Source organism: Salminus brasiliensis, chromosome 16 (assembly GCF_030463535.1).
Source record: "Salminus brasiliensis chromosome 16, fSalBra1.hap2, whole genome shotgun sequence".
NCBI lineage: Eukaryota > Metazoa > Chordata > Actinopteri > Characiformes > Bryconidae > Salminus > Salminus brasiliensis.
The window spans coordinates 29,806,222-29,825,242 of NC_132893.1; the positions used below are offsets into that span (position 1 = coordinate 29,806,222).

At 42.1% G+C, this 19,021-nt stretch overlaps 2 protein-coding genes across 4 annotated transcripts in view; both read left to right on the forward strand.

Annotated features, from left to right (window-relative positions):
- Nucleotides 1-11,516, forward strand: part of vldlr (very low density lipoprotein receptor) — a 31,357-nt gene extending 19,841 nt beyond the window's left edge. Inside the window, exons 8-20 of one of the 3 annotated variants that reach the window (XM_072658077.1) lie at nt 96-215; nt 584-709; nt 1,329-1,500; nt 1,646-1,870; nt 1,979-2,097; nt 2,180-2,319; nt 2,990-3,131; nt 4,060-4,209; nt 6,481-6,543; nt 7,482-7,529; nt 7,944-8,021; nt 9,576-9,745; nt 10,806-11,516. In XM_072658077.1, the coding sequence (XP_072514178.1) occupies nt 96-215; nt 584-709; nt 1,329-1,500; nt 1,646-1,870; nt 1,979-2,097; nt 2,180-2,319; nt 2,990-3,131; nt 4,060-4,209; nt 6,481-6,543; nt 7,482-7,529; nt 7,944-8,021; nt 9,576-9,745; nt 10,806-10,841 (1,589 nt within the window). In that variant the 3' untranslated portion in view covers nt 10,842-11,516. The remainder of the gene's footprint in view (nt 1-95; nt 216-583; nt 710-1,328; nt 1,501-1,645; nt 1,871-1,978; nt 2,098-2,179; nt 2,320-2,989; nt 3,132-4,059; nt 4,210-6,480; nt 6,544-7,481; nt 7,530-7,943; nt 8,022-9,575; nt 9,746-10,805) is intronic. The other 2 variants (XM_072658075.1, XM_072658076.1) reach the window with 2 other exon arrangements.
- A 3,150-nt stretch (nt 11,517-14,666) lies between these two features.
- On the forward strand, nt 14,667-16,872 carry kcnv2a (potassium channel, subfamily V, member 2a). The gene is made up of 2 exons (XM_072659234.1): nt 14,667-15,983; nt 16,588-16,872. Exons 1-2 carry the CDS (start codon nt 14,667-14,669, stop codon nt 16,870-16,872), a joined length of 1,602 nt encoding a protein of 533 aa, XP_072515335.1.
- Nucleotides 16,873-19,021: the final 2,149 nt, after the last annotated feature.

The window sequence follows — 19,021 nt, forward strand, 5'->3', positions numbered from 1 at the left end:
TGATCAGTGCGTTTCCTGTTCTGTGGATCGCCTCCTGCCAGGTGCTGGTATTGATATTCTGCTCGCGTGAGACACCTGCCTGCTTTTCATTTCAGATGTGAATGAGTGCCTGCTCAACAACGGCGGCTGCTCGCATATCTGCCGCGACATGGTGATCGGCTACGAGTGCGACTGCACCCCAGGGCTCCAGCTCATCGATCGCAAAACCTGTGGAGGTGTGTGTGTATGTATATGTGTGCGTGTGTGTGAGTGAGCGTAAAAGTTAGGTGGACTAATGATTGGGAAAACGGGTTTAGGTCTGTCTGTCAGTGAAGCTGAAAATGGGTTTGGGAGGTTTTTGTTTCTCATGGTTTCGTTGCAGTACTTTCTCATTTGAGAAAGCTCACATCGCCACGTCCAGGTTTCTCTAGCATGAAATAAAGCTGCATGCTTTTGAAACCAGATATATATATATGTGTGTGTGTGTGTGTGTGTGTATATATATATATATATTATTATTTTTTTATTTTTTTTTTTTAAAGCCATTCATGCTATCGCTGTACAGTGTTCTTCAGCTGCTTGTTCTCTTCCACCTGCCCTGCAGATATCAACGAGTGTTTAAACCCTGGCATCTGCAGTCAGATCTGCATCAACCTGAAAGGAGGCTACAAGTGCGAGTGTCACAGCGGCTATCTGATGGACGCCAACACAGGAGTGTGTAAAGCAGTAGGTAGGTGTGGCTGAACACTGTTGAGCTGATCTCAAGGTCGCGCTGGATTCAGTGTGGGAGTTTCCTTGGCATGTCAAACCTGAAGGCTTTTGGCTTTGAACCAGAGTTTTCAGTGTTTTTGGAAAAGCAAAGCACCTCGTGACCTGGCTTGTAACTCATTCAGCAGCCTTTAGTGTGATTCTTATCGTACACACCACCCCCAAAACCAGAAACCTGGTAACTCCTTATACCATCATATACTATACGTCCAAATGTTTTTGGACACCCCATCTAATGAACACATTTAGCTACTTTAGGTTGCACCAATTCCTGACGCACACACAGCTTGTCTACTCCCTGTAGAGAAGTATCGCCAAAAGAATAGGGCTCTCAGGCTAATTTTCTGTGTTCCAATCGGCCTATATAGAGGAGTATAAAGCCCCCAGTATTGAGCTGTGGAGCAGTGGAGCTGTGTTCTCTGGAATGATGGTGTCTAGTAGACGTTGCCTTCCCTGGACCGTAGGCTCAGTTACTCCAAGAAAAGTAGGATTGATTTCAGAACGAACATTGAATGAACAAGTGTCCCAATACTTTTGTCCATGTAGCATACGAAGATGAAGCTCTGTCTCTCGCTCTGTAGGCAAAGAGCCGTGCCTGATCTTCACTAACCGGCGGGACATCCGAAAGCTGGGGCTGGAGCGGCGCGAGTACACGCAGATAGTGGAACAGCTGCGGAACACTGTGGCTCTGGACGCAGATTTCACTCAGCAGAAGATCTTCTGGGCAGACCTGGGACAGAAAGCCATCTTCAGGTACACGGCTGGCTCTGTGGGCATTTAGCCGGCAGTTGTGGGCCAAGGCAGGCTGGTTGCTGTAGCAGACATGCAGTGATTCAGTGGATTAAAATGCATAGATTTTGCTCACGCTTGATGTTGCATGTGGATTTGTGTTCTACAGCACAGTCCTGGACAGACGTGAGGACGTAGGCAGCCACACCAAAGTGATTGATAACATTCAAATGCCTGTGGGAATAGCAGTGGATTGGATCTACAAGAACATATACTGGTCGGACTTGGGCAGCAAGACGATAGCAGTGGCAAATTTCAACGGCACAAAGCAGAAAGTTCTGTTTGACCGCAACCTGAAAGAGCCAGCTTCCATCGCGGTGGATCCACTGTCGGGGTATTTATATTCTGAATGAATATCTAAAAAAAAAAAATAGCATTGCGAAATGCTGAGCTGAACTGAGTACTCAACTAAATTGACATGTGGTGTTTGAATCCATTCAAGGTTCCTTTACTGGTCCGATTGGGGTGAGCCAGCCAAAATTGAGAAGTCTGGTATGAACGGAATAGACAGGCAAGTCCTGGTTGAGACGGACATTCAGTGGCCCAATGGAATCACACTTGGTGAGTTAGTTATCCATAGCAGCTACTTTTTCTTATGGTTGCTTGGTGTGGAAATGGTGCTGATCTAAACTATCTCCACCAGATCTGATCAAAAGCAGACTCTACTGGGTGGACTCCAAGCTACACACACTCTGTAGTGTTGATCTGAATGGAGATAACAGGAGAAAAGTTCTGCAGTCCCAGGATTACCTGGCCCACCCCTCCGCTCTCACTGTGTTTGAGGTAGGAGAATCTGCTGCTATAGATTTACCCATGTCCTGTAATATAATCTAGGCTGACTGGCTAAAGCAGTTCTGTAGCGCTTTAAACTGGCCAGAGCTTCCTTATCTGGCTCTGGCCAACTAATCTTTAGTTATTAGCCAAATGACTCAGATTTAGCCTTAAAAACAGGAGCTTCTGATCTGACTACAGCAGTGGCTCTCTTGCATGTTTGAAAGCTCCATTCAAGCTTTTTGGGGGGAGCATATTGTGACCCTGGTCTGAGTGTTTCCATATGGACTCTTTCTTTTGTGTATCTGTGTGTGGGTGTGTTGGAGTGTATGAGAACGCAGGGCCACCAAGTCGTGGCTTTCAGAAAAACCTTGTCAAAAACCTTGAATATCATTCTTAATTTTCAGTGGCTCGGGGTTCAGTCATTATAAAAGATTTAGTTCGAAGTTTTGCCACGTTTCTCTAGGTCCTTTCATCATTAAATGTTATAAAGAATGTAAAGAACAACTGCCAGATTCAAAAGCACTCATTCACTGGGTGGGTAAAACCATGAGCTAAACAAGAAATGTGTTTAGAAATGTTTAAGAATATGCCTTAGTGGTTCTGGTTATGGGGACTGTATTGGTTGCTATGGGCCTTTTTAACTCCCACCTTCTGCTTCTTTTTTTTTTTTTTTGGACAGGATCGAGTGTTCTGGACAGATGGCGAGAGTGAGGCCATCTATGGGGCAAACAAGTTCACAGGATCAGATGTGACCATGCTGGCCAACAACCTGAATGAACCGCAGGACATTATTGTCTACCACGAGCTCATCCAGCTGTCTGGTGAGTCCAGTGGCATTGTGGGTAGCATGTTCAGTTCAGTAATGACCATGAGGAAGGTTGCAAACAGTGAGAGAAAGTTTTTGTCTCTGTGTGGATGGAAATATTTCCCAAAACAGAGGGGGGGGGGGGGGGAGTCTAAGTTTGTTTTGTGGGATTTATTTATTTATTTTAATTTCCAGATGTGTGTGGAACTTAAAAAGGCTGAATTAAATATGTTTCATCAGCACAAGAATTACTTTGTGTACATTCTTAATCCTCTCATTTAATTTGTGTTAATAATTGATGTGGAACCGTCATACATTATTTAACTTACGTTAAGTCAGCTAACTGAATTAAATGTATTAATATCTGAGTTTATACACTTCACACGTGTCTTTACAAATGTTTTTTTTATGGAACTACACATGCTTCGTCTATGGCATCAACACAACTACTGTGTGTAAGTTGTAAGGGTAAACTTTTACATCAAGTGAAGGTTCTGTAAACAAACATTCTGCATGGAACCAAGTGGGTCTTGGTGAGAACCAGTTGAAGCACAGTATATGTTGTCCAAGTCTACAGCCCTAATTTTCTAAAGCTTCACAAAATTCAGTTTGCTGAATTAACTTAAATCAAATAATGGAAGGTAAGTGGGTATGATCACACTTTCATCTATAAAACAAATGTGGTGATTTTATGTAACCAACAGTGGTTCCTCTATGGCATCGCTCAAAGAACCGCATTAAGCACCTGCATTTTTGAGAGTATAGTAGTATGTATTGTGATGTCCCATATTTTAAACCCCTTAATATATTGTATTAACTGCTTAATATAATGTATATTATAATCTGAATAATAATACTAAAGAAACACTGGTTGGTTGGAGGACTCATTTAGTCACTGTTGGAATGCTGCAATGTGCAACAGCTTTGCGTTTGCTTCTCTTTAGGGACTAACTGGTGTAACGAGAAGGTAGACAACGGCGGCTGCTCATACATGTGTCTCCCAGCACCTCAAATCAACAAACACTCCCCCAAGTACACCTGTGTGTGTCCAAAAGGCCAGGAGCTCTCCTCAGATGGCCTGCGCTGCAGACCAGGCAAGTATCTGGCACTGGCTCCTCTACCCCTTTGCTCTTGTCTTTAACATGTGGAAGTTATTGCTGTTTTACCATTTTAGATTGCTTTTTACATGATTGATTTATGTAACTACAAGTAATGCATGATGCATGTTAACTTACAACTACTGTAAGTTAACATGCATCAGTTTCAAAAATATAGATATATATATTTATACAATACATCATCACAAAAGTAGGATAGGCCTGGATAAGCCATTTACCCTTTAAATAAAAAAAAAAATTCTCACCAAGTAAGGGTTACGCACACACACACACACACACACACACACACACTCTCTCTCACCGCTTTGTGTGGGGCAGTTTGAAATGTCGCGCTTGTGCAGCCTGACAGTTCTGCTGTGGCCCTGACTGCCTCCGTTGTCCCCTTCTCCGCCTGACCCCTCAGCTCCTTTTTAAGCCATGCAGAGGCTGTCTTGTGCTCAATACTCTTTTCACAGATCGAGCAAGCCATGTTGAGTAATATACAGATGGTGCTTTGCATTGAAACGACCAAAGCGTGAGCACAACACTAAAGGGAACTCGTAGGAACCTAAAAAGGGGGGCCTTTTAGGGACAACCATCAATGCATGAATACATTTATGGCTCTTAAACCTAAACAAAAATAACAGGTTTTTCTTTATAAAATACATTGATGGCAATGGGGAGCCAGCAGGAGAGCTCTCTAATTGCCTCTGTGAAGAATGCGAGAGCAGTAAAGTGTTTTCCTGGACATGGATGCTTTCATTAGATGAAGATAAAGAACTGAAACTCCTGAATGGTCTGAATTCTCCATGGCTTCCTTGGTGAAGCGGCCTGCTTTTTGCAGCTACAACCAATGGAATCGACAAACTGAAATCTGTGTTTTTGTCTCAAATTTGAACAAACTCAGACTTGTAGAAAGGCTCATCTTGGAGCTAGCATGGAGGCGATCTCCTTGCTTGTTCTCGTGTGAACAGTAGTTTTTGGGAATGTTAAGATGTATTGCTTAAATTGAGATACGCAATCAGTCCGTCACTCACTTATTTGTGACCCCTTGTTTTCTGTATCCTCCCCATTTTCTGTGGGTTTTCCTGTGTTGGTTTTTGTTTTGTTCATCATACACCACATGAGCCATTGCTCGGACTACAGCCATGTAACAGCTTATTTAGAAACTAGTGTCAAGTGGCCTGTAAACTCTTAAAATTTTTAGGTTTTGTGAGCTTATTTTGGGGTTTTTCAAATGACTCTCAATATCGATATGTACATATCTCAATATTCAGCTTGAACAACTTTATTAAATTTAGATATGCTTATTATTTGCAGAATTATTGTAATTCCAGCTCTTTTAGAAATTACCATTGCAGAGTTTGGACCTATATTCTCTTGTGGTAATTTACACTGATCAGTCATAACATTAGCACCACTGACCGGTGAAGAAAAAACATTGATTATTATTATTCATCTACAGTGGCATCGGTCAAGCGGAGGGTTATTGGGCAGGGAGTGCCTCTCCATCCCCTGTGTACAACCTTTCAGGTTGACATTGACTGGAATCCTGTAGCCAATTCTCAACAGAGTCATCAGATGTAGTTCAACTTGTTTACTGCATTGGAAAGGCTGTAACGATACAGGGCAGCCATTAGAGTGCTTTACATGCAGGGATGCACATGAACAGTGGTAGCACTACATGCAGCCTGGCTACATGAAGCCTGCAGGAGCAGTTTTTTTAATAATAAGCAGTAATAACTCAATAAAATAACATCTAAACATGTTACCGCTGTGCCAAGGCTGGGTAAGCGTGATTTAGTGACTCAGTAAGCAAACGCGCACAGTGGTGAACAGCTAGTTGAAGAGCATACCTTTTATTAGGTTTTCGTGCAGACATATATTCTTACTCAAAGTCCTTTGGCACTTATGTTATATTAAGAATTTTTTTATTATTGTAAATATTGAGGAACACCTGTGTGTGTGATGGCATCTGCTGTGAATTCTTCATATTTAAAATCTTCCATATGTCACTCTGGTTCAGGCTTTCTAACTAGGCAAAGCCTAGTAATATAAACTTCTGACTGAATTTTAGCTTTCAGTTTAGGTCAGAGTGCTTCTTGCTCTTTAAGCCACATTACAGCTTCTTTTGCTTTATGATTGCTGCTTCAGTTCTGCCTGTATCTCAGGTGTTTGTATGCATTAAAAATTGCATTACATTTTTAAAATGTGTAGCCGTATGAGAAGTTTTGGCCATGGTGTTATCACTGTGCTCTCTTGTAACAGTGACTTCTACAGACGCCCCACAAGATGAAGGGCGGCTGCTCATACACTCCACACATCCCCAAGGTAATGCAGGCCACCACTGCTAGCCTTCAGACTGCATGTGCTTGGGAACCATAGCTTTTATAGCCCCTCATGGCTTTACAGACTTCAGTGCAATTGTCTAGCACATGCTGGGACCATGTTTGCTTGTGCAACTGTCTACAGGAACTTCAGTGACCTCTAAGAAGCTGATTCTTTCTAGTGACATTAAGGAGTTTATAGAGTCTGTTGGACTTGCTGTAGTGGGGGTGTGTATGTGGGTCCTGATAATGATAGCTTAGCTTAAAATGCCCCAACTCGTCTGTTTAATGTCCTGATTAATGAAGGGACAGTTGCACCAGTGGTCACTGCAAAAAATAGACCTGTTGGGTATCTGGAGCAGCTGCACTATAACCTAGTTCATCCAGGCCATGAAGAATCATTGCAGCAGCTGACCGCTAACATAGTACCTGCAGACGACAATAACTGCTACAGACTAGGTTTTCAGCCTAATGGCTTGTACACTATATGTCCAAATATTTGTGGACACCCTTTCTAATGAATGCATTCCGTCGCTTTTGCTGACACAGATGTGCAGCAATGTTCTAGTCCTTGTAGAGAAGTATTGCAAATAGACTAGGACCACGTGGAGCAAATAAACATTGCCTAAAAAACCTATTGGCACCATGCCTAATTCCAGGCTAGAGGGGTATAAAGCCCCCAGCTATTGAGCTGTGGAGCAGTGGAATGATTGTGCCCCATCCAATACTTTTGGTGGGAGTTGGGGAGGTGGGGTGGTAATCCTCCAACAGTCAAATCCTCACAGCAGTGCTACTCTGAAATCTAATAAAGCTTTTCCTGGACAGAAAGGCAGGATGGACTCTCAGAAGAAACCATGTCTGAGCATGTGTCCCAATACTTTTGTCCATAGTGACAAAATGAGATAATGAGTCTTAAATGATTTGAATAATTATATTTTTCAGTCAAAGCCACTCCAAAACCTAAGGTTGCCCCCCAGGCAAAGCTCATTGGTAAGCTTCACCACATCGTGCAGTGCTGCCTGTAAACACTCCTAACACCACTAATCAGGGTGAACTCTTCAGTCTCAAAAATGCTCAGTTTAACTAACAGTAGAAGATTGTGAAATTCTTGGCTATAAGGAAACTGGCTGTGTGTCAGATGCTCATGTGCTGCTCTGATTTTGATTTTTCTGCATGGACTCCATCGCCTCTGTTCTGTCTCACCATGTAGCGCCTGCTTTTAACTGGAACGTCCATTCATTTACGCCCTAACTTTCCTAAACTTCTCGAAGATTAGCTGGGCATTCTGACATAGACTGTCCCTGTTTTGGGTGAACTAGCCAAACCTCTGTTGTGTGTATGTGGTCTCTGTGTTCCAATGTTTTCCAGGCTAACCTATGTATTATTTGTCTCTCTACCCTCTAGAAGGAAATATCAGCACCTCCATACATGAGGTGAAGTCCGCAAAAGGGTCAGCTGCTGCCTGGGCAATTTTGCCAGTGTGTGAGTATCCTTTTTCTTCTGCCTGTTAGCTAGGTTTTTGTATTTGTCAGGTTGGGTCTTATGAATCTATGTAGCTTTCCCACTCGGAAGGGATTGATCCACCTGCACAGGGCTACAAACTGGATTCCACTCAATAACCAAACAGATTTATATAACACATTCTTTCTCTTCAGTTTTCCAGTATTTCAATGTTTTCTGCATGAATTGATTGCTTAGCTGTATTATACTTTTAGTCTTTCAGTTTTCTAGGTTCTGTAATTTTACAGGTTACAGGATTGACTCGTAAGTAGTTTGGAGAAGAATTTGTAGCATATTTGGAGGTGAAATGCCCTTAACTGAATTGGCAGAGAAGCAAAACATGTAAATAACATAAGTATTAAGTCTTCTTTATCTCACTGAAGCTCAAGCTTATTCCTCAAAGTAAACAAAGCCACATTAAATGTCAGCTTTGCTGTACCTCATTGTGACTGGGAATAATTTATACTCTGTATTAACCCTGGCTGTACTCAACAGCTCCCTTATAGTATAGAGCTAACGGAGTTCACACCAACTCTGCAGCAGTAATAGTTTCCTTTAGAAAGTCGGCTGCTACTCCGGACTTGGTGGATGTATTAGTGCTGCACAGTGTTTCTGTGAACCACAGCCGTGTCTTCTCCTTGTGTGGCGAAAGTTAGCACAACGCATTTGTTCACATTGGGTTTTTTTCCGGGTGCGTAGCTTTCTGAACATTAATGTTTATAAAAGATAAAAGTGGGTTTGGGGGGGGGGGGGGGTTGTTTGTTTTTTTTGCTATGTACACAAACAATTTGGTCAAAGACATTAGGGTTTTTTTAAATATCAACCTTCTATATAAAAAGAAAGAAAGAAAGAAAAATATTGCTTTGGAAAACTTAGTTTATTGGGTTTAAAATGTATATAAATACTTTTTTACTTTTATTGGTGCAGAGTTGTGCTCTTGTCCACCAATATTGTTAAATTTTATTTTTTTTAAATCCTAACCAAAAGGTGCTCTAATGATGGATCACATTTTTCTCAGAAATTGAACACATTCCAAATAAGAACACTGATCAAGGTCAGAATCTGTGAAAACGTAAGTGGAGTTTGAGAAGAAACCTCTTCTTCGTGAATAAGGCTGACTTGTTAAATGTTAAACGAATGGTAAACTATCTCAAAAGTGGCTGACAGGCCTCAGACAAACTGGATTAGCACATTTATGCTTCTGGCGCTTCTCCTGTTGCCCTCTTCGCTCAAGGTGAGGAACTGTGTAGTTTCATCTCTTATCTACTCCTTGGTACACAACAAGCTGACCAAGTCAAGGACCCGTTCAGAAGAGGATAAGCGCTCACATGACTGCACGAGTTTCCCACATTTTCCAACAGTGCCCCCAGTGGTCAGATTAGGCAATGATCAGAACAGTATTAAAGGACACCGATCATAACGTTTAAGGGAAAGCAAATTAGTGACAAACAGTGTGAATTAGTTAAATTGAATAGAGAACATTTTTAATAACTGTTATGAACTGATGGTCTGATTAAATGTTCTTCTGTCCTGTAGTGCTGCTGGCCATGGCTGCAGCGGGAGGTTACTTGATGTGGCGGAACTGGCAGCTGAAGAATAAAAAGAGCATGAACTTTGACAATCCAGTGTACCTCAAAACTACAGAAGAGGACCTGAACATAGACATCAGCCGACACTCTGCCTCTGTTGGTCACACGTATCCTGCAGTGAGTATCCTTTGGTCCTTATTGAATGCTGTTTACACTGAAAGGACAAATCCTTTTTGTTTTTTGACGTTCTGGTTTTCTAGTTGTCAGTTTGTTGCTCGAGGTCTTGTACAACAGTGGTTTTCTGTGTTTTAAAAGTATATAAAAAAATATTATTTGTCTGCGCTTTGGCCTCATAAAAATGCTACTTTTAGTCACTGAAAATGTTCTTCAAGGTGGTCATTTTTGAGGACTGTCAGGGACAGTGGAACAGGGAAAATGGAGCTTAATGAACACTGACGTCACAACACATGCATGTTTCTGTCTGAATCTCAAATACCTACTGACTCCCTATATAGTGAACTAATACAAGGCATAAAACTGATGCAGCAGATGAAAAATCACATAAGACATGAAAGATCTAAGACCCCCAGTGAGCAAGCCAACGGTGACGGCGAAAAGCAGGATCTGGATTTCAGATTTCCACATATGAGTAAATGTTAATACTGCTCGATTACTCTTCTATCTATAATGCAGTGTTTAGATTTAGAATCCATCATTTCCTGACTAGTGTTGTGCACTATGTAGGGAGTAGTGTGTGATTTGGGATTTCTTCCTTCCCTTCTCTTCTTTGTGGACGGAGAAATGATCAAAACTACAGGGAGGGGGTAGTATCTCAGTTTGTAAAAATATGGGCGTGCATGTGGATGAGGCACAAGTCAATTTTTACTGCAGATTTTTATTCCATTTGAACAGAGACGCACTTGTTTAATCCACTGGTCTCAGTCCTCTGTCCTCCAGTACTTGATTTAGTTTTGAGGTTTGCTTCTGCTTGGTTGGAATAGAAACCTGCAGATAGAGTTGATGCCCCCCTTGTTTTATACTTTCTAAAACGGTCCTGAAACAGTTATGACTTGCATGCCCTACGCCTGGGTATCACAATTAGAGTGAATATGTATATTCTTATACATTTTATTGCTGTCATGGACATTTTCGTAGTAGTAAAAAGACTTTTTCACATTTTTAGTCCTAAGGATAAGTTTTAATTGGTCGGTCTGTCTGTCTGTCTGTCTCTTTCCAGATTTCAGTGGTAAACACAGAGGATGACTTGTCATAACCAGGCCTGTACACTGCTCCCGTTCATGAACTGTCCACTTGGGACCTTTTTGCCAACCGCTGCTGTTCCAGCAGACTTGACGGTCAGATGCCTTCCGAAGTGCATTTTGCAGTTGTATTTCTCGGGGGTGGTGTGCGTCCTTTTGTGTGAAACAAGACTATGGATATGGACTTCCTGCTCACAGAAAATGTGCCCAAAGCATTACTGAATCCAGGATCTGGTCTTTTGGCCTGGTTCTACCCCTATCACGGCCCCCAATTTGATCCAGCAACTCAACAGCCTCTGAGGCGCCGAGAGCCCGGAAAGAAACTCAGAACCCAGACACAGTCAGTTCTTTTGGACACTTAATGGGTGTGTGTGCGAGCGTGTATTTAAACGAAATGCATATTTTTTAGGAGTCATGAGAGTTTTCTTTCTTTTGGGTTTTCTTTAGGAACATTTACCTCCAGAAGCACATTCTTCTAAAGCTTCTTGTGTGTCGGTTCTAGTGGAGGATCTCTAAGTTCTGTAAGAGGAGTGCTGTTGAAACCTTTGTAAAACACTGTACATAACCCTGTCTAAAACGATTCATCAGGATTCCTCAAGCACTTTGATCAAATGGTCCTGTGTAAATAAGATTGTATACATTTGACTGAATCAGTTTTGCTATGGTGGGTCATAATGCCAGGGTAGGAAATGTATTGGGGGGGGGGGGGGGGTAGAGGGGGGAGTTTGTTAAACTATTTTGTATGTTTGTGTGCTGTTCCTGTGACCTTTTTATAGCATTGTACAGCGGGGACTAAATGCTCTGTATTGTGAAGAAGAAACATTTGAGAACACTTAAAATAAAAAGAAATGGTCAGTTCAGTCAGACCACGCTGTATGAAATTGTTTTGTCATGTTATGTTGTTTGAGATACCATTGACTCAAAAAATCATAATGGGGAGGTTAGCTAGCAACTTACTATAGCCTGGCCAAAGGTCCAAAAGTTTTTGTAACATTTGATCCAGTTAGCTTGGGTTTCACATTGCAGTTTAGCGGAGCTCTAAAGAACTTGGCCTGTTATACCTGCGACCGGTCATCACCTACATGGGCTGCATCTCCTTATACTTGACGTTGATTGGTTTGTAGAAGGTCAGAAAATAAGCTATTTTCTGTAACCCTTCTTTTTGTTTTGTCATTAATGGGTAATGAAAGCCTGCCTCAACTTCCTGTTATTGATTTAAAACTCCAAGCCTTCCGAATAAATCGAACCACACACACTAGAAGGCTCTAAATATTTAGGGCATTTTCACTATTTTTCTGGACCCAAGAATGCTTGACCTCTGTTTTGTTTCTTGTCTTGTCTCTCTTGTCCTGAAATCAGTGGTCTGGGGTTATCCTACTATCCTGACCACCTTACACCAAACTATCGAGATGACTGGAGCGTGCTGCACCTTTAGTGAGACTATTCGGTCATTGGGAGTTGTCTGTGGAAGTGTTCAGAGGTGATCTAGGCAGAGACCACCTCTTTTTGGTCTGACCACGGTCTGAGGCAGCTTTCACGCCTGCTATTTTGGCCCGGACCAACCACAGTAGGTGTAAAAGCACCAGAAGATGGCCCACTTCCATCTACTTTTTGGACATCACTTCACTCCCTCAGGCACACAATCGATGTGTCGATGTGACACAATGTCGATGTGGTATCATCACATGATCTAAACACAACCAGTTTTCAACATAAATAAATAAATAGAGATTTCGTGAATATGATTTCAATTCAACATTGAAATACAGCTTCTGCATTTTAAGCAGAACTAAATGTTGGTTACGGTTGCAACCAATAATATTACAAGTTTGGAGATCAGCATTTCAGTGTTTGTGCTGTATTGTGGGATTCATGGTTATCAACTTTTTAAAATGCTTAGATCTTCTATAAAAGCAAGACTGCAGATCTAATCATCTGTAAATCTAATTTGTAGCAAACTACAGGGTAAAATGACATGATGCGCAAATCAGCGCAGCAGTTCACAAGCCAGAGTTGCAGCTTTTCAAATCAAAGCGCTCATGAGGCCAGTTCTAAGGTCAACAATTTAGCTAGCTAGCTAATGTACTACAGGGGACGCAGGGGCCGTGTGGATGCGATGTATAACAAAATATAGCATACAGTAAATACCTGATAGAACTGTCTGTGCTGCTTTTCAAGAACATCTTTAGCTAGCTAATATGCTTATATTTCTGGTGTGAAACATTAGATGCACATGGATCACAAAATAAGATCAAAGAAAATGGGGTCGTGGTCCTAGTATAATACTGTGCCTATTAAGTGAAAACCCAATGATTGAATGACCTACAATTGCCTTGGCGAACAACTGCTGTGAGGACGTCTCACTGACCTCAGGAAAAAGATGTATGGTTAAAAAAAAAAAAAAAAACTAATTCAACCACAATTTGACTATCGACTGACGTCTGGGAAAGACGTCCGCTCAGAGGCTCTTTAATTGACCTATACCCAATGGGCCTGTCCAGCACAGTCAGAATTCTGCAGCTTGAGTCTTAACATTAATCAGGAAGCTTACAGCACTTCAGTTAGGCTGGCTGGCTTCTGCTAACGCAAACTGTCCCTTCAGGTTTCTGCTGCTAACCTTCAGTGCCCTGCATTTGTTTCTAGGGCTTTTTTTATTTTTTATTTTTTCCTCCGCTGTGCCCAGGGTTAGGTTGTCCATTAGAGATGGCAGGTCATTTAGTGTTGCTGCCTTGTCTCCTTTTTTTTTCTCTCCCCCAATTGTTAAGCGACTTTAGGAGCGTGAAAGATGCTCTGGAAGTGTATTATTATTATTATTATTATTATTGTTGTTGCTTTACGAGCAGCAAGTCATACTGCAGGGGGGTGTTGGGACAATTCTGAGGACCTATGACTGACAGGGGCCATAAAAATGTATTAAGTATTTTGGCCGAATTGTTTAAGTTGTGGGGCCCAGTGCAATTTCTTTTAATGGGGAGCACATTTGACTGAGTGCACAGGGAGGTAGAGACGGATAGATTATGTGTGAAAAGGTTAACTGTCTCAATTGGCCTTACAGGTAAGAATAATGACTTGATTTCCAGAGCTTGTAAGAGCAATAGGTTTATGATCACCCTGCTTGTTTAGTCCAACAGGGATTAAAAGGAAAACTGCCACACTTAGTCTAATGCATTGAAAGGATGTGGATCTTGTTCTGAGGGTTTCTACAATTTGATGGAGGAAGAAATAGATTCCTGCAGTTTAAGCAGGACGCATTCCCATCTGCCACTGGACAACCTTTTAAAGGAATGAAATGATTCTACGGAAAAGCAGTCTGACCCTCAGCCCTGGCTGTGTTCTTCCCCTGTAATAGGTTGACAGTTACACGTTTCTTCTGGTTTCAGTTCTTATTACAAGACACTATTTATGTCGAATGAATCCCAGCTGGATACTGCAGACTGTCAGTTGTCTACGTTTGCTTCATTCAACCATGAAAATGTCATTTGTAATCCAGAAATCCATGTGATAAAAAGGATTTGCCACAATATATAATTTGGGTAGAGGAAAGCCCTCTTTAGAGTTTCTGTGTAGCATATAGGATAATACTCAAGGTCTGCTGTGGAAGAGATTTGTGAATGTAAGGCAAATGAAAGACATTAGGGAGGGGAAGGGGGAGTCTGGATGAGAGGATAAGTGTTTAAACCGTTAAGCACACAGATCCACTCGGTCAGCAACATTAGACGGTCAGCCCTGCTTCCTGCTGGTGCGCTACGATCCAGCCTGTAGAGGGATGTTGGAGACATGAACTACTCTTGGATCCTCTGTAACCTGTGAGTATACTTGCTTGAGAAGACACGGCCAGCATGTTCAAGTTCAAGGGCCGGAGGCGAAGCCTCTTCCCCAATTACAAGCTTGGGGGCACAAACCTGTGTCCCACTGATCCCGTGGAGGAAGATGAGCTTCCATTTGCCCAGCAAAACTGGCTTAAGCCATGGAATTCAATGCAGGAACTCAGTCGGGACATCTATGACATCTCTGAGGAGTATGATGATGATGAAGATGATAGATTTTTGCCCTCTGCTCTAAAGCTGTCGTCTCCATTGAAGAATTACATGCTGAACATTAACGTTGGTGGAAAAGTGTACCAGATCTCTTACAGGGTGGCGGCAAGATATCCGAAGACAAGAATTGGCCGTCTCGCAACCTACACTGACCACAACAGAAAGCTTGACCTCTGCGATGACTATGTTGTCCAGAACAACGAGTTCTTCTTTGATAGGGATCCAGACATCTTCCACAACATCTTCAATTTCTACCGGACCGGGGTTCTCTGGATCAAAGATGAGCTGTGTCCTCGCAATTTCTTGGAGGAGATCAACTACTGGGGCGTCCGGATCAAGAACACCCACCGTTGTTGCCGTATCTCATTCGAAGAGAGGCAGGATGAGCTGAACGAGCAGCTGAAAGTCCAGCGGGAGCTGCAGGCTGAGATTGAGGTGGAAGAAAACGAGGAGCTGTTCAGAGGAATGGCTTTTGGTCCTGCCCGGCGCAAGATCTGGAACCTCATGGAGAAACCATTCTCCTCGATTACGGCCAAGCTAATGGCTGTGGCCTCCAGCCTCTTTGTGCTGGTCTCACTGGTGGCCATGACCCTTAACACGGTGGAGGAGATGCAGTACAAAACACCGGCTGGCCAGCTTAGTGGAAAGACCTACGCAGAGCACGTGGAGACCCTCTGCATTGCGTTCTTTACCATGGAATACCTGCTTCGGCTTGTGTCCACACCGGACCTCAAGCACTTTGGGAGGAGCGTGCTGAATGGTGTGGACCTGATTGCCATCCTCCCGCTTTACCTGCAGATGGTTCTGGAGTGCTTTGAGGACGATGACCATCAGCGGCACCACAGTGACATTGAGACGGTGGGGAGGGTGGGTAAAGTGGGACAGGTGCTGCGTATCATGCGTCTCATGAGGATCTTTCGTATCCTGAAGCTGGCTCGACACTCCACGGGACTGCGAGCCTTTGGCTTCACCCTCCGCCAGTGCTACCAGCAAGTGGGCTGCCTGTTTCTCTTTATTGCAATGGGAATTTTCACCTTCTCTGCTATGGTTTACACAGTGGAGCACGATGTCCATAAAACTAACTTCACCAGTATACCTCATGCATGGTGGTGGGCAGCTGTGAGTACTATTTAATTCTTTATATTCCTGTCTGTTTGAAGTAACTCACAATAGGTCAAACCCAGCACCCTCCATAAGGCTTCAAACCCCCAGAGTAGTCTGAAGAAAACTGATGCAATTCTGCCCCTCCTTACCAAGATATAAATGTCTTGGCTTGTTCTAATTTCTCAGTAAGGTCTGCTGCTTATGCTGCCTATACTGTAAATGCTGTATTAAAGAAGGGTGAAGCACTGTTGCATTGATATGATGCAAATAAGGCTCCCCTGGCACCAGCACTGCTCAATACTTACAGTAGTGACCGTGCCAACTTAGATCTGCACCTTACGGGATGAAGCGTGCCCACGCAGTGTCTTTATACTGTAATGCAATTAAACATGGCCTCTCCAGGGAATTAAGACTGAGTGCAAATATAGCCTTTGCCATCTATGCGTCACATTCCTCCTCCTAACATAATCCCTCAGAGAGATTTTTGGAAGTGCACCTACTTGGCTGCAGGTCAGGTCACATTTCCTTAAATGCTAAATGAGACTTTCCTGTGGAATATGCTTGAGGTTTCCATCATGCACAACTCAATTAAACTGCTGCTCATTTGTTTCTTTTGCAGGTGAGCATCTCCACTGTGGGTTATGGGGACATGTTCCCCGAGACTCACCTGGGACGGATTTTTGCATTCGCCTGCATCTCGTTCGGGATCATTCTGAACGGCATGCCCATCTCCATCTTGTACAACAAGTTCTCAGACTACTATTCCAAGCTGAAGTCCCATGAGTACACCTCCTCTGTGAAGGCTCGTGGCAAAGTGAGATTAGCTAAAAGAGCTGCCAAGAAGTTAGCGGAGTGCTGCGAGAAACCATACAGTACCGCTCCAGCACCCCTCCACTGTGAATAATTGACACTACTGACACATAATGGCAACCCCCCCCCCCCCCCCCCATGTGACCCTAAAAAACTTTATTTACAGTACATTGACTTCACCCAGGGCACCTATATATCAGTTCAGTACTTTTCTGTATACATATATACTATATATTTTGATTACTATATATATATATATATATATATATATATATATATAATGTATGTATATAGAAAGAAAATGTACATATACACATATATATATATATTAGTATATATGTACATTTTCTTTCTATATTCAACTGCTCAGTTACTACTTCTTTGCTCAGTTGCTTCTAATACACTATGTACACTAGACTGGAATTATGGCATGTCAATAAAATTTCTATTTTCATAGAGATGCTTTTTGAATGCCAGTATTTAGTGTGTTTTGGGGAATATTTGTAATACTTATTATAATTATTCTTATTATTTTTTGTAACCATTATTTTATTATAAATTATATTTATTTTATAATATTTTATTTTCTTATCTGAGTATAGTGGTTTACTTTTTTATGTGTAAATTATTTATTTATTTATTTATTTATTTAGGTGTTTGGTACATATCCATATAGAATGCCATTGAGCCGTCATAGAATCTAAAGAAATAATCCAGGCCGGAAACAGTAAATAATGAGTTCAAGATCTAACATCTGGCCATGAATAGTTCAATACTTTCCCCTGCCCCTTGATGGACATCTGTGTAAGATTCAATCTGCAAAAGCCGATTTTATGCTTCATATAAACAGCTTTCCTCAAGCAACAAGGTTTCTGTGCTGGACAGATTGGGAACAGATCCAGAATCACCGCTACTAAAAAACACTGTTTAGTACACACACCTGCAGGTCCAGACCTAAAGTGTCCAGAAGTGATAGTGTGTTAGTGCTGTGGTAATTAAGGCCTCAGGGCATTGGCTTTACATTTACATTTACATTTACATTTATGGCATTTAGCAGACGCTCATATCCAGAGCAACTTACCAAGTGCTTTGCTATTTACCCAAGAAAAGTCTTAGCTAGTTAGAATAGACTAATAATTCAAAAGATACCTCTAAGCTTAGACATTACTAAACACAATACAATAAGGCGACCATAGAACTATTCGTCCAAGTATTCTCTCTCACCACTTTGGTGCCAGGACAGAAAAGAGCCTGGACGCTTCAGTCTTCCTTGCTGTAGTCTCTGGTCTAAGTGTTTATTTTCATTCATATAGTCTTCATTTGTCAGCAGTCTGCCCTGACTAGTACTCAAGCAACTCAAAACCCAAACACTGATTCTGTTTCATTTAGAAATTAGCTTCTAAAAACTGCCACAGTCGCTTTTATCTGCAGTTATCAGTAGAGGAGAATATAATAAGATTTGAAAGGGAAAAGTGTCATAAATGACACACAAGCCACCCCAAACTCACTGTCCATTTCTATCAGCTCCACTTCTCATATAGGAGCACTGTGTAGTTCTATACGTACAGCCTGTTTCCATCTGTCTCTCTGTTAGCCTCCTTTCACCCTGTTCCTCAATGCTCAGGACCCCACAGGCCCACTGCAGTGCTGAGAATGACCCACCACCCAAATAATAGCTGCCCTGTGGGGTCTTGACCATGTAAGAACAGGGTGAAAGAGCAACCAGATTCAAATTATGTCAAAAAGTTTTTGAGTGACAGCTGGGGTCACATGTCGCAGCTTAGAAAGTCAGGGTCTGAGTGCAGGGTCAGCCATGCTACAGTACAGTAAATGATAAAGGTTTAGCAGTAGTGGGGATCAAACCCATAATCCTATGATAATCAAGCCCAAACTGTAAGCACTGATCACTGTGATTAAACTCATGTCAAACATTTCTTTTCTACAGTGCCTATTTCTGTATGCACTTCTCTCGCAAAGCGAGTTTATCGAGGTGGTCTACCCATTGCACTAGTTGGGCTACTGATGACATCAGTTCAAAGTTAATACACTAATGTATTTGCCAAAGGGAAGGTGAGATGTGAGGTGCTCATATATGAGGCAGCGGAGTCTCAGGGGGTTAAAAATCTACTGATGCTGTTGCTCATGTTGAATCTGTAGAGCCATAGCTGACTTTTAAACGACTCCACCAAAGAATTTGAAAACTAAGGCTTTAAAGAGGATCTTCTGCGTCTCAATCTCGAGTC